The sequence below is a fragment of the Enhydra lutris genome, unplaced genomic scaffold (assembly GCF_002288905.1).
Source record: "Enhydra lutris kenyoni isolate GAN:26980312 unplaced genomic scaffold, ASM228890v2 scaffoldscaffold10, whole genome shotgun sequence".
NCBI classification, from domain to species: Eukaryota; Metazoa; Chordata; class Mammalia; order Carnivora; family Mustelidae; genus Enhydra; species Enhydra lutris.
The window spans coordinates 29,550,685-29,565,947 of record NW_019154094.1 but is presented as its reverse complement, the minus strand read 5'-3'; the positions used below and the strand labels follow the sequence as shown (position 1 = coordinate 29,565,947).

General features: G+C 47.1%; 1 protein-coding gene across 2 annotated transcripts in view; it reads left to right on the top strand.

Moving 5' to 3' along the window:
- Window positions 1–13,437, top strand: part of LOC111144106 (PDZ domain containing ring finger 3) — a 244,430-nt gene extending 230,993 nt beyond the window's left edge. For both annotated transcript variants that reach the window (XM_022498241.1, XM_022498242.1), the window contains 5 exons: window positions 5,857–5,955; window positions 7,306–7,368; window positions 8,989–9,090; window positions 10,307–10,423; window positions 10,989–13,437. In XM_022498241.1, coding sequence (XP_022353949.1) covers window positions 5,857–5,955; window positions 7,306–7,368; window positions 8,989–9,090; window positions 10,307–10,423; window positions 10,989–12,557 — 1,950 coding nt within the window. In that variant the 3' untranslated portion in view covers window positions 12,558–13,437. The remainder of the gene's footprint in view (window positions 1–5,856; window positions 5,956–7,305; window positions 7,369–8,988; window positions 9,091–10,306; window positions 10,424–10,988) is intronic.
- The last annotated feature ends 1,826 nt before the right edge of the window (window positions 13,438–15,263 follow it).

Genomic DNA, 15,263 nt, shown 5'->3' with positions numbered 1-15,263 from the left:
CCCATAAATTTTCAGGTACTGAACACCTGCTCTAGATCTTCGTGGAGGCAATTAAGAAGGAAAATAGATGTTTGAAGAAGGCTTTTTCCTTAATCTAACATGTTAATTTCCCAGTCGGGTTATCAGTAGCCCCCCTCCCTTCCAAGCTGTGAAACTACCCTCACCTATGTTGTGTTCTAATGATGTCATTTTGGGGTGAGAAAAGAGAAGAAAAGCTACAGTTTCAACAGGGAGACTAAAATGACCTCCAAACCGGGTTTCATCAAGTAACCGAAGTAGATCACTAGGGAATTGGGATTATGCTGGAGGCAATGCAGGACACCCCAGCCAATCGATCCACTTGTCTTCAGCCTTTCAGGCACAGCTCAAGAACTCCTCCAGGAAGCCTTCCCTGGTCAGCCCTGCCCTCATGGAGTCGGCCTCCTCACCTAGTCCCAGTACATTTGGCACTTGCCCGTTCTTTGCGCTACCATCTGCACATCAGGACCTTCTGCCTGCTCTGCTCTCAGCCCACAGAGCACTTGCCCAGATCCTAGCGTGGCCCCACCCAGCTCCATCTTTTGTCCACGGGTCACCTCCAGAGAAGCTTTCCAGCCACTCTTTCTAGGACATCCCTACCCCAATAGTGCCATTTCCTACTTACTGACTGGCCTCCCCGCCTAAAACAGAAGTTCCATGAGAGCTGGGCTCTTGTCCAGCTCATTCGTGGCTCCACTCCTCGTGCCTAGGATACTCGGCACATGGCAGACACCCCGTAAACATTTGTGGAGTGGAGGAATAAATGCCTCATTACCTTATCTCCAGTGAAGGTTCTCAAAGGGAAGTGCAGCCTCTCTAGAGACAGCTCTGTGTTGCATGTAGCCTGCCCCATGCATAGACCCATAGACAATGGAAATGATTTAAAGATGTTGGCACAGCAGTTCTGAACCGATAAGGTAGAGGTATGCTGCAGTGACCCGTCTTCCTGGTGTGGGATAAGCCACTGAAATTAGTCTTTGGGATCCCCTCTGATTAAAGTGGCTGACGTTGAAACAGAAAGCTTGAATCACCCAGGTGGAATGGCCCCATTAATTCTCTTAATTGGGCTATCGTTTCAATTTCATCTGAAATGTCAGGCTTAGCAGTTCATTTTTATCCAAGAGTCCATCTAGACCAGTAAGCGACAGGACACCAGTGGTGGGGGAGCTATAATCCAGATAATGCTAATACATTATTCATACCAGTTTGATTAATGGTCTTCTTTGAAATCTTATCTCCATCATCACAGACAGATATATATTGATAACCTCTAAGCTTTCAGTGATGTGCTCAGTTGGGTAAGACTCTGCCTTTATTTTTGAGGCAGAATGCAATGTTGAGAATTTACAAGCCAGCCAGTGAGTTTGGAGAATTGTCTGCTCAGGCCCCCAAATATACCATATCTGGTTGGGAAATTGTAGAATAGCTGAGATGTTTCAGAGAAGTGAAGTGACTTTCCCAGGGTCGCCTGGCTTGCTCATGGCCCAGCCAAGATGGTTGTTCATGTGGATTTTTTTTTTTTTTTTCTGCCTTGGAATTGCAAGCTCCTTCATTCAATTCTGAGGCACCTACTGTGCACACTACATTAGGCTTTTCTTTACTTCAAAACTCATGATTCAACTATTGCCTTAATATACTCTTGATGAGCAACCAAGGTAAAACTCAGATTTACACACAGCTAGGACAGTAGCAGTTTTTACAATATTGTTTCCCAAGAGCTTCTGAAAACCTTTTATGGTTCACTCTTTGCCTAACTATGAGCATCTAGGCTCATTCTCCAATGTTGAACCGTCCCTTGGAAATTGAGTGACCAGAGCTAAGTTGTACCATCTGCCTTCTAAGTGAAGCTTTTCTGGTGTTTGTGTAGTGTTCCTCAGAAGATCCAGGTAACACAAGGAGACGTTCTAAGTCAAGCCCACCCTTCCTAATATCAATGTCAAGAACATACCTGGAGTAAACCTTTCCTTTCCTTTCCCACCACTGAGAAATGTAATACCAGCATAAGTCTATCCTGTACCACTCATTATTTTTAAAACTAGACCACTTCTAAGATAGAAAGTTATTTCCAGAGGACTACTCCCTAAATTAGAATTACACTCCCCTTCTTGAATCTGTTCTAAAAGTCAAGTCCTAAAGTTTGCTTCACAGCCAACTGGAATTGTGAGTGGAAAAGAAAGCTTTAACATACTCAGGGCAAGCATAGTAAGAGTTGGTTCCTCCTGTGCTCTGCCCTCTCATGGTGTGTGTGTGTGTGTGTGTGTGTGTGTGTGTGTGTGTGTGTACACGCACGCACGTGCGTTTGATGCCAGAGCCAGCTTCTCATCCATGTCAAGGATGGAATTCAGCTTTTGTAGTATTTAAGTCAAATCTGACCAAAGTGAAAATGTGATTGTAGCCACAACAGTCTGTCCTGGGAGGATTTGCAATGGGATTTAAAGGCTAAATGCAGTGTTGGCTTAATCTCTGTGCTGTAGGTAGGGAGCCCTGCACTCTCAGAGTATTGCTAACTGGGAATAGATCTGGTAATGAAAACCTCTCGTCTCCCATGCACAAATGTGGAAATGTTGACCATCATGTGTTATGTGTCATTTCCAGCAGTGTGTTGGAAATCTATTATTGATTTGCTAATCACTTATGAGGTTAATAGCAGCATATAAAAATGTGTTCAAGGACAGCATAAGGGATTATCCATGATTCAGGTATCAGAAATTCAGGTGAAACTATTTTAAAGCAACACTTTAGGATGTATTCCTTTCCAACCTGACATCTTGTTCTAAGAAAGTTTCCTCCCTGGTTATAAAAGATTTGTTGAAAGGAACTGGCAGATTCAGAAGAGTAAAGTACAGGGGGAAAAAAGCCTCCCACCAATAACAGCATGAACTGATGTCCACATTTATAGCTTCATAGTTCTCCAACTATCTGTCAGTCAAAATCCTGACCAAAAAATAGAGTAGAAATGCTGTTCAAGCTAGGTTTTTTTTTTTTTTTTTTTTTAAATCATTTACCCAACACTTGAGACAGCAGATTGTCTACATTTTGGAAACCAAGCCAAATGAATATAATCCTTTTTTATGTAGCAGACCTTCAGCTATCCCATTCCTTAAGAGCCTTCCTTTTTCTGTCTTGAATAATCCTAGTACATTATGCTGTTCTTTTCCAAGACAACGATTTCCAGACTTTTCACTTTCCTAGGTTTTCAGATGGAGCCCTCACTTCTAGATGTGTGTTGGAGAGCTGTGCTTCTCAGACGCTCTATACTGAAAAACCAGGAGGACCAACCAGCTTCAGTGTGTCACTGATACGTGGTTCTACCATGTGGCACGCTATATAGCTCATCCTGTATAAACTTTGCCACTTGAGCCAGGAGTACCTGAACCAACACACACTTCGGTCAGGAAGCCAAGCTTGCTCATCTTGTTCTTGGGTATTATGACAATATCCAAATGCTCTAGTAGTTTCTAAATCCTTCCCTCAGTTTCTGCACTTATTCCTTAAAACCACACTTGGAAGCTCACTCTGGGTTCTAGAATAAAGCCCAGTGGAACTTTGAAATCCATTATGCTTAGAAACTCACCTTGGTGGCCAGTTGCTCAGAAAAAAGCTGTAACTCATATCACCATTTGTGCTTCTGTTAAAAGGACTATCACAGCATTTATTGTCTTTCTCATTTTCCTTCCTCCAGCCTTTCCTGTTCTCTCCCTCTCTCTGCTTTGGTTCCCCGTGGACCCGTTCCCGAACCATCTGGCGTCTGCCATGATAGCACAGCGCTCGGTGGCAGCATTTGCCTATAGTTGTGCAGTTGGACCCAAACAAACCATCATGAAATTCCACTGACACACACTAACTGTGATAAGGGCCAAAACTGAGAAAGTCTTTCCTTCTAACCAGACCCAAAGGAAGTGTAACCTGAGACAGAGATGTGGGCTTGTGTTTGAAACGTAAGAGGAGGATGTGTGACTGATAATATTATGTGAGGTATGCAAATGGGTTACTATTTGGAAAGAATCGGCCCTTGTAGTTACATGTGACCTTCAAACTCCTGCTTCCTCCCTTACTGTGCTGCTCAGTCCAGTTCTCAAAACAGGAGGAAAGACATTTCCATCCAACTGAAGTATCAGAAATTAATGGGATTTCGTTTAATGAAAATTTGCCATATTGCTAAAGCTATAATTAGGAAGTCAGTGAATTAATTAACATATCAATATTCAGAAAACAAAGTTACTTTATTGGAGAAGGGGCATGTGTGAGATATAACCCCTCTGCTACACGCAAGTGCTGGGACTTGAGGCAGGTAAACGTACCTGCAGTAATTATTTTACTACCATTTCCTATTAACTCTGGGCCAAGCACTGTGCTGAAGCTGTCCACGTGTCTTACCTCACTGAGTCTTCCCCCACCTGAGGCAGCAGAATGGCATTGCCTAGTGAGGAGACAGGCTTAGATACAGCCACAGGCCCATGATGGAGGTACCAGAAAATGTAGCTTTGGGATCTGAACCCAGGTCTTCCTGTCTTCACAGCCCCAACCCTTCACCATCACATTACTCTCCATATATCTGCCAGAAAGACTGCTGAAAGGAATCTGTCCCATCAGGGCAGTCCTCACTTAAATCTTTTTCATGGGTTCCCACAATGGCAAAGTAAGATCTGGGCTTCTCATGCTGGCCTGTGGAGGGGGTCCTCCTGACCTGGTCTGGCCTCATGCCTGGCCGTGCTCAGCCCACCTCTCTCCTCTTTGCACATAGGGCTTTGGCATTTGGCCCAGGACATTTGCACCTGCTGTTCCTCCACCTTGAAAGTGTCCACGGTGTTGGGACCTTGCCCTTCACAGGGGAGGGTTCAGGAAGTATCTGCTTTGAACTTCCCCACAAGGACGACTGCATCCTTACCACCCACCAAGAATACTGTGGAAAGAGGAAGTGGTCCCCAGAGACCATGGTTTCGGAGACCCAGTCTCTCAGCACCTCCCCCCTCCCAGCTGGTGAGCAGGTGACATAAAAACCAGACCAGGAGACCTGCTGGAGACCTTTTCAGGCAGCCCTTCAGACAGGCCTCAGCTTAGCGCTGCAGAATCTCACAGGGGCAGTTGGCAGTGTGGCAGAGGGGACAACTTGGCTGGTTGATACTTTCAGAAAACCCAGAACTTCCTCCCAAGACTCCAGCAATTTTCGGAGTTCTGACTTCATTCTGCCGCACAGACTAATTGGCAAATACAGTGGTGTTCCCTGTGCTCATGTGTCTCGCATTTGGGCTCACTTTGCTTTTATCTTATTTAATTTGCAGTAATAGCGGCTGAAACTAATTTCTTGACTGTAAATATCACAGCTGTTGTGGAAAGCATTAATTGCACACTATCACGTTACCCTCCTTTCTTGGATCAATTTATGTGTAATCTGTTTGCAAGTTCTATTACTGTGAATATTAAGGGAACGCAACGTGAAATAATCTAACCGAACACATTGGAAACATTTGTACTGAAATGGCTGGATGGTTTGGGGTATGGAAATAGTCTCGTTTGTGGCAGACGTTGAAAGAAGGCTTTTTAAAAGCCCAGCCCCAGAAGTCTTGACACTGAGTGAAATATAGGTTATTTTTCTTTTGGGGGATCAATAAAATAACTATTTTCAAAATGACTTTATATTGACTGAAAGGTCAGATATGCCGTGGGCATTGATCCTGTGTCCATAATCACTTTTTGTTTAGTAAGTTAACCACTCTATACAGTCAAATACAAAGAAACCCAGTTCATCATTGAAACAAAGTATTTCTAAAGCATTTGACCCCTCCCAGCTCTCCCTGCCTGCTGGAAGCTCACTGCAGTGGCCTTTTCTTTGTCTAGGAAGTGGATCTCTACAGAATGAACAGCCAGGACAAGCTGGGCCTCACCGTGTGCTACCGGACAGATGATGAAGATGACCTTGGGATTTACATAAGTGAGGTACGAAGGCTGAGTATTTATAAGTATCATCCCAAGACCAGAGGAGGTGTTTGGGTTTTGCTTTATTGGGCTTTTTCCTGTTACATGTTAACCAGCCTTCACTCTGACTCATTGACAAGTCTTTGGAAAGACCCAAATGTCTTTCTCCCCTTCATCACACAGTCCACGAAGTTACATCTTTACATGGGGGTTAAGTTCAAATGTCAGTCAGCACATAAGGCGAAATTACACTTGAGAAGCCTGCAAATCGGCCATAAAATGGAGCCGTTTATACGGTTTTGTGTGTTCAACCCCAAGGGGACAGCAATTCACATTTCCTTTCTCATGTCCATTGAATGGGATGGTGGATGGAATCATTTACACTTTTTAAAGTATTTCTTTATTTTTTCCTTTTCATTGACTGTGTATATCGCTGCACTCATGTAAGTTAAATATGACTGCAGCGGACAGAGATGGAAGCTATTGTGATCTTTTTTTTTTTTTTTAAGATTTTATTTATGTATTTGACAGAGAGAGATCACAAGTAGGTAGAAAGGCAAGCGGAGAGAGGGGGGGAAGCAGGCTCCCCGCCAAGCAGAGAGCCCAATGCGGGGCTCAATCCCAGGACCCTGGGATCATGACCTGAGCAGAAGGCAGAGGCTTTAACCCACTGAGCCACCCAGGTGCCCCTATTGTGATCTTATTAGAGAAGACAATGCGGTATGATACAACATAGATACTTAACCCAAGCGTCCCATCCACACTAGCACAGACACTCGGTTTTGTCAGGACATGAAACCTCTCTCCGTGGGATGAGCCAAGGGATGTGTTTACTAGGCTTAATAGTTATCCCTTTGGGTGTACTTTATTCACCAAGCTTAAGATGGTCCACCATTCCTGAATTTGGGGGGATTTTTCCCATACTTCATCTCACTTGTCTCAATTATATTTCATTTTTTAAAGTTACTTTCCAAAGTGGAACGATTTAGGAAAATAATCAAGGTAGGGTCGCTCATCAGCAGCGTAGGGTCTGGTTTACCTTGTTCTGCATCACACTTTGGTTTTCATTTCGGTGCCTGCGATGAACGTGAGCTGTGCCTCTCCATCCCTCAGGTCAGCAGGGTCTGTGCACACCGCCCTGTCACAAGGAGGCCATGCAGGGATCCAAGTGCCCGCCCAGGAAAGGCTTGGAAACAGATTAATCCATGTTTGCCTCTCCTTGCGTGACACCAAGTCTTGTTTATTTCTGTGCAAAACAAAAACAGGGATAAGCAGGACTGCGTGTCGGACAGCCTTTGAGAAGTGCTGCTGTTTATTCTCATATGTGTCTTCAGTATCCACTCCGTGCTGACCTGTCCGTGTGTGTTTCAGATCGACCCTAACAGCATTGCGGCCAAGGATGGGCGCATCCGAGAAGGAGACCGCATCATCCAGGTAGGTCAGCCTTCCATCAGAGGCCTCGTCCCCTGCCTGTCCCTGACAAGCACATTTTATGGATGATGATAGCGGCTTTAGGGTTGAAAATGCAGAAGACATTAAAGAACAAGGATCACCAAGTCAGATGTACAGGGAGGCCAGAAGTTAAATTAATGAGTGAAGCAAAGACCCTGCAAAGTGACACGCACCAGGGAGTGGTAAGGCCTAGGCCAATTGGACAGCGCTGCCCCAGCACCTTACAGAAGACGCACCTCATTGCCTTCCATTCTTTCTGCAGGGCCCAGTGCAGCACCGCCAGGGCCCAAGTCAAGCCAATAGTCTGCAACTCGTGAACCAGAATAATTCTCATTTTTTATTTCTCTGAGGAGTTATTCTGGACCATGAATGTCAAGTTTGGTCTTGTCCTTAAAATAGGAACATCTTTGGAAAATTTAGTAAAATTGTTGGAGAAGCCTTTTAAATTTCATGACTTGACATTTAGAAGGGCTTCTGGGGATAGTTTCTTTACCTGACATTTAGAAGGGCTTCTGGGGATAGTTTCTTTACCTGAAGCCCTGTTGCTCTTTGGAGTCCAAATGAGACTGCTTGTTCCAGCTACAGTCTTCTTTAATCTCCCAGAAATGGAGATCGTTTGGTCCACTGTGTCCCACAAGGCCTAACTTCTACCTCCCCTCATTCCATCTTACCATTTGTGTTCCACTGTGTTTGTATCTGCCATGACTTACTGCACTGTGAGTCATTTATCTTCCCTTTTTCCACTGCTTCGTCTGCATTTCCCCAGATTTCAACCCCAACCTCAGCTGCTTAACGACCATTCGCTGGTGAAGTAACCCATACCTTCATTCCTAAATGCTCTGACTCATCAGCAGTCCCGCCACTTGGGGATGCTGTCCTTTCCCTTTAGCTTTTACTACGGGGCATGGAAGTCCTGGGTTCCAGACTTGGCCCTGCCTACCTCCACGGGTCACTGGGTTCATTCACCCCAACCAGTAGGGTCACCCCCCCTGTTGCCTCTTGGTTCACTGGCCTGTGTTGGATGGAAGGGTCCCCTCCCTGCTCTTGAGACCATTCCTCTGTGCCCTGGAGCAATTTGTGAGGGTCCCTCCTGCTAGACTTTTTGTCCAACCTAATGAAGTTCAAGTGACAAAATGGGCACACAGACCACCACTTGTCTGCCCTCAACTTCCATAATGGTCACATGAGACCTGCTGCTGCTTTTTCTCCCCTATTATCTGAAAATGCCTATAATAATGCATTAGTATATTCCCTTTATGTTCCTGCCTGAGTATTATGTCTGATTAAATTGCTCAGATGTTCCCTTTTCACAACATGGTGATTTTTCTCAGTCTGCCTTCTGGAGTCTCAGCCACTTATGTTCACATAGTTTCCACATTAGTTGCCTTGTACACCTGTCACGGCTGACTGATAGACCAGTCTGAGCAAGGCTTTTCCTTCGGAAAATGAGCATTCTTTGCAAGCTCCATGGAAGTTCTCTGCTCCAGCTGTGACGGGGTGACACACAGAGGCCTGGAACAGTATAGAATGATTTTGTTATGATCTCATTATACTATTGTCCACCCCTCCATTGCCTCCTCACCCTTTTTTTTTTTTTTTAAGATTAATGGGATAGAGGTACAGAACCGTGAAGAGGCTGTGGCTCTCCTAACCAGTGAAGAAAACAAGAACTTTTCCTTGCTGATTGCAAGGCCTGAACTCCAGGTGGGTCCGCTTCCTGCATGAGAAGCTGGGTCTGTGTTGCTGCAACCAAAACCCCAAGTCCACGGCACTGTAGACCACTGCCCGAGTACTGGGTCTGAATTTGAAGGCACTTTGTACACCCTGAAAAAGTCGTCTCACTTGATATGACCTAAAATCTATTTTATGTTTTAACCGTTTAAGGAGGGCACTGACATCCAGCCTGACATCACACTGTAGGCCCAGCAGGCTCATTAGCATAGGAATGGTCATGAAGAAGAAAACAAGGGAGAGCCAAGGTCATAACCATCTAGATGTTGGCATTCCCAAAGCCTGACAGGTGTTCCAGCCAGGGTCAGTGCGGACCTCGTCTCCAGCTGCAGAGTGGAGGGAAGGTACAGCGCAGTAGCTGTGGCTAATAATAGTGCATTGCTGCTAAATCTTTGATGAGAGAGTAAATCTCAGGTGATCTCATCACACACACACACACACACACACACACACACACACACACACACAGATTTTCCTCTGTGAGGAAATGCTATGTTAATGAGCTTGACTCTTGGAATTACCTATGTTGATGTATATTCAGTCATCACCATGTACCTCTTAAACATAAAATACAACTTTTATTTTAAAAAATGAAAGCACCATTGCTCAGAAAACCTTTTCTCAGTGTCTGGCTTTGGGGGCCATATAGGCTCTGGTGCCATCACTAGACTCTGCTACAGTAGCACAGAAGTGGCTGCAGACAGTCCACAGGCGGCAGGCCACATCTGACCCCTGAGTAGTTGCGCTAGGAAGACTTGGGCGTGATCAAAGCGAGGGGTTTTGCCCCAGACAGGTAGTTAGCAGAACCACGTTCTGTGTTGAGAGGAACGCTTCCAGCACCGCAAATAGTTTGTCTTCAGGGCCTGCTAAACCCGTGTGTGGGCCAGCTGGCAGGGACAGGGATAGCTGTCCGGGACCCCTCCCGGGTGGCCTGCTTCCCTGAAAGTAGCCCCCGTGGCTGCAGGAGCATCCCCTGGAGAAAAGACAGCGGTGGCCAGCAGAGACTTTCCTAGGGCGGAAGGGCTCTTGACCATGAAGGAGGCCAAACAACGGGCACACTGCATTTTCAGGCCTCCCAGAGAGAGCCTAAGAAGTCTTTTCCCCCAAGTTAATGTCCTTTCTTTTAAAAAGTAAATGAAAGCAAAAGGAATTCTGTCTGAGGCCGGTGTGGGCTGCTCTCTCTCTGCAGCTGGACGAGGGCTGGATGGACGATGACCGCAATGACTTCCTGGACCAGCTGCACATGGACATGCTGGAGGAGCAGCACCATCAGGCCATGCAGTTCACCGCTGGTGTGCTGCAGCAGGTGACTCCCCACCCCTCCCCCCTGCCTTCCCCTCTGCACACCAGCACAGCCCAAGCAGATATCCTCCCCCACCCAGGGAGTGGGGCTGGGCTCTGAAAGCGCAGTAGTCATGCTGAGGTCCAGCTGACGAGCTATCTGCTTGGAAAACACCTGAGCCAGCTTTAACACACATTAGGAAGCATGAAGTCATGTTTTCAAAACTAGAACAATTCCGTCCGTGTAGCCTGAGCTTCTTAGAGCTCTGTAGCCCTATTCTGTGCCACCTCCGTCGTCAGGGTCCTGAAAACGCACTGCTGAGTGGTAAGGCCCTCTGTGCCTCCTGCTCCCCATGCACTGGGTGCCAGCGTGGCTAGGATCATTCACTAATACCCTCGTCTTACAGGTGGGAGAACTGAGGAGGTGTTTAGCCCGGGTGGGTCTTCCTCATGGCAAGGTACGGAGAGCATCCGCGGCCCCTCAGCCTTAGAGACGCAGAGCCTGCCCCGACCGGCAGCCCTTGTCCTGCAGGGCTTGTGGCCGCTGCGGTCCGCACCTCCCTCACCGTGGCCGTTTGTTCTTGTTCCAGAAGAAGCACGAAGAAGACGGGGGGACCACCGATACAGCCACCATCCTGTCCAACCAGCACGAGAAGGACAGCGGCGTGGGACGCACCGACGAGAGCACGCGCAACGACGAGAGCTCGGAGCAGGAGAACAACGGCGACGACGCCACCGCCTCGTCCACCCCGCTGGCTGGGCAGAGGAAGCTCACGTGCAGCCAGGACACCCTGGGCAGCGGCGACCTGCCCTTCAGCAACGAGTCCTTCCTGTCGGCCGACTGCGCCGACGCCGACTACCTGGGCATCCCCGTGGACGAATGCGAGCGCTTCCGCGAGCTCCTGGAGCTCAAGTGCCAGGCCAAGAGCAGCAGCCCCTACAGCCTGTACTACGCCAGCAGCCCCCTGGACGCCAGCAAGAGCGACCCCGAGAGCGTGGACAAGGAGCTGGAGCTGCTGAACGAGGAGCTGCGCAGCATCGAGCTGGAGTGCCTGAGCATCGTGCGGGCGCACAAGATGCAGCAGCTCCGCGAGCAGTACCGCGAGTCGTGGATGCTGCACCACAGCGGCTTCCGCAACTACAACACCAGCGTGGACGTCCGCCGCCACGAGCTGTCGGACATCACCGAGCTCCCCGAGAAATCCGACAAGGACAGCTCGAGCGCCTACAACACGGGCGAGAGCTGCCGCAGCACCCCGCTCACCTTGGAAATGTCCCCAGACAACTCCCTGAGGAGAGTGGCGGAGGGCGGCGGCTGCGCGGGCGGCGAGGGGGCGGCGGGGAGCGTGGAGGCCTACGGGCCGTGCCCCAGGAACCTGCTCTCCATCACCGAAGATCCAGAGGCGGGCGGCGCCAGCTACAGCCCGCCGCCGCCCCGAGAGCTGGAGCCCAGCCCGGCCCCAGAGAGCAGGGAGCGGAGGCCCAGCGACGACGGCGGCAGCCCCGGCCAGAGCCCCAAGCTGGGCGGCTCCTACCTGCCGCCCTTCCCGCACTCGCCCTACAAACACGCGCACATCCCGGCGCACGCGCAGCACTACCAGAGCTACATGCAACTGATCCAGCAGAAGTCGGCCGTGGAGTACGCGCAGAGCCAGATGAGCCTGGTGAGCATGTGCAAGGACCTGCACTCGGCCGGCGCGGCCGAGGCCCGCATGGAGTGGAAGGTCAAGGTCCGCAGCGACGGCACGCGCTACATCACCAAGCGGCCGGTGCGCGACCGCCTGCTGCGGGAGCGCGCGCTCAAGATCCGCGAGGAGCGCAGCGGCATGACCACCGACGACGACGCGGTGAGCGAGCTGAAGCTGGGCCGCTACTGGAGCAAAGAGGAGCGCAAGCAGCACGTGGTGAAGGCCAAGGAGCAGCGGCGCCGGAGGGAGTTCATGATGCAGAGCCGGCTCGACTGCCTGAAGGAGCAGCAGGCGGCCGACGACAGGAAGGAGATGAACATCCTCGAACTGAGCCACAAAAAGATGATGAAGAAGAGGAACAAAAAGATCTTTGACAATTGGATGACAATCCAAGAACTCCTAACCCACGGCACAAAGTCCCCGGATGGCACGAGAGTATACAATTCCTTCTTGTCCGTGACGACTGTATAATTGTCCCCTCCCGCGTGGTGTACATACGACAGAACGCTACCGTTGGGGTAGAAATTCCTGCCTCGTTCAATGCGGCAAGTTTTTGTATATAAGATAAATACGGTCATCCTGTTTATAGTCACGACTGGCCAACGCTGCAACTCACTCTGGGCGTCGATAGCTCTATTTTAAGCGGAGAAAAACCACCCTTAACTGTCTTGGAAGGCAATGGTTACAAGCAGAGCTTTTTTCAAATAGCAATTGTACTTTTTTACTTGCTACCTTTTACATAAAGTGTTTAAATTTCAAAAAGATCTTTTATTAAGCATACTTTCACAGAATAATTTGTTTAAACTATATTCATATAAAAAAGTTAAACACGCTTTTTTTTTCCTGCCGAAAACACAAATACAACCGCCAGTGTGTATTTTTAACAGAACCCTATTTTATAATGTTACTTTGTTAAATGTGTTTCATATGAGTGACCATTAATATATAATTTAGGTCAAGGCTTCAACTCAAAACTCCCGAACTGTGTGGTTAGGATTTAATACACATAACCAAACCAGCAGTGTTTAGAGTTGGGATACACATTTAAACAAACATTTTTTTTTTTCCTGGTGAAAGTTCCCAAGAGCGTAAAGGTTTTACCAGAAAGCAAAATATCATGCAGCTTTATGGAAGTTTAAAGCATGTTTGCAAATATTGCAGCCCGATGGAAGAATTTGCATGTAAAGGAAAGTTGTGGATGGAGGTGGTTTGTGGAATTTTAAGTGCTCATTGTAGTAAACCTTTGCTTTGTAGATTTGAAGGGACAGAGTTTTACAAGCAAGCTCATGAAATCATGATTAGTTACAAACACTAAGTAAAATGAAGTTAAAATAAATTATTTTCTATTTGATATGTTTTGAAGTGATTCCTCATTTTTTGCAGTGGTGCTTATAAAATAAAAGCCTTTCGCAGTGTTTCTTTTTTTCTCCCATTATATTATCTACTACCTTGGGAATATTTGACTCTTTCAAATCATCCAGTACCTTCATTCTGCCCAAAACCCAAAGACAGACCTAAAACAAATGTCTGTCAGTTAAGAAGAGGGAATAAAACTCATCACTGAATCCTGCATTCTGACTGCTGTCTTGCAGAAAGCCTCAAGCCTGGCCCAGTTACCCTGTAAGCAAGAATGAGGAGCAAGTTTATCAATCAGGGTCACATTTACAATGAAATCTCTCTGGTTTATTGCAGCCATTACTGCCTGCCAATAAAACAACTCTGGATGGCTAGACCCAACTTCCCATTTCTGCAAACTATCTCATATTTTCACAGAATAACCTAGGTCACCAAAGGAAGCAGGTTTTTAAAACTGGTATCTTCCAGAATCCCAACCACTGAGCCACAAAAAGATGATGGATCTTAAATAATGAATTTGCTACAAATGGTTCCCTGGTTATAGTTGACACCAATTGCAACTGTAAGACTTACTGAAAACACAAAATAAAGATAGGATTAGGAAGGGAGTCTATTTCATTTGCCATGTTGCCAGACATCTAGTTTACACACTGATCTGACTAAAAATTTGATTGAAGTGACCAGCTGGTTAGACATCTCACAGATAACTCCCCTCTATGCTCCTCCAATCAAAATTCCTCCTTGGGGGCTAAAATCTTGAAGCTAACTCTTAGTCGCACTTACAATAATTGAGTGAAGGAAAGACATTGAAGTGTATAAGATATCTGTTCATTCCCTCTTCCAGACCAGGCACTACAAAGACAATTAAATCTGCTACATTACTCTCATCAGCCCTCCAAAGACAAGTTTTCTCAAAAGGTGGACTAACAGGGCCATGGTTTTCCAATATTTTCCCAAGTTCACCCGCCAAAAGTGGTCCTCGGTTCCCAGAAGAAGCTCATCTATAGCGCTCTTGCCTCACACCATTTTTCACTCATGTTTCACAAAGAACAAACATGGCTGCGAGACACATGGAGATATGTGGGTTTCTGTGGGGAAATAGCTTTCCTCCCCTTGTGTGTTCTCACAGAAGTCAGAGGTACATATGTAGCCACAGGAACAAAGAGCTCTAGCCTCAACAGTCATGTGCCATGAGAGTGAAGCTGAGGAGCTTCTCACCAGAGCTCCCCTCCCGCCTCCAAATGAGGGGTCAGCCAGTGCCACTTAATGAAAAAGTGCAGGGAAATGGAAAGCAGCATACATTTAAATCCAATTCTAGATCGTACAATTACAACTTATATTTTAAATCACTTTATCATATAAATACATTTGGTCATAATTTGCAATGTGAGAAGAAGTTTCCAAATCTAATTTGGCAAATCAACTCCGAAAAGAAATTCTGGAAGACACCCCAGAAATCGTCACTTTATCCACCAGCAAGAGGCTCACGGAGACAAACGTAGCTCATTCAATAAACAAAGGGGGATCTGAATTCAGAGCCCACCTCCCGTTCCCGCAGCTCTTAATGCCACGGCCGCAGGGGAGAGGTAGCTGTCATATCTACAGTTCGCTCAGATGCACGTGACCATGTGCCCTCAACCAAAAAATAAACACATTTCACCAGTGGATGCCCTGGAGTGAGCATAAGCCAGGAGACATGAATCTGCCATTTCTTCAGTGAGTCTGAGCTCCCAAGTGCCTCTCTGTGTAGGCATTTCCGAGCCGGTGGGTACATGGAGGGATTTTCCTGGGTCATGGTGACAAGAGACAATTTACAACTTT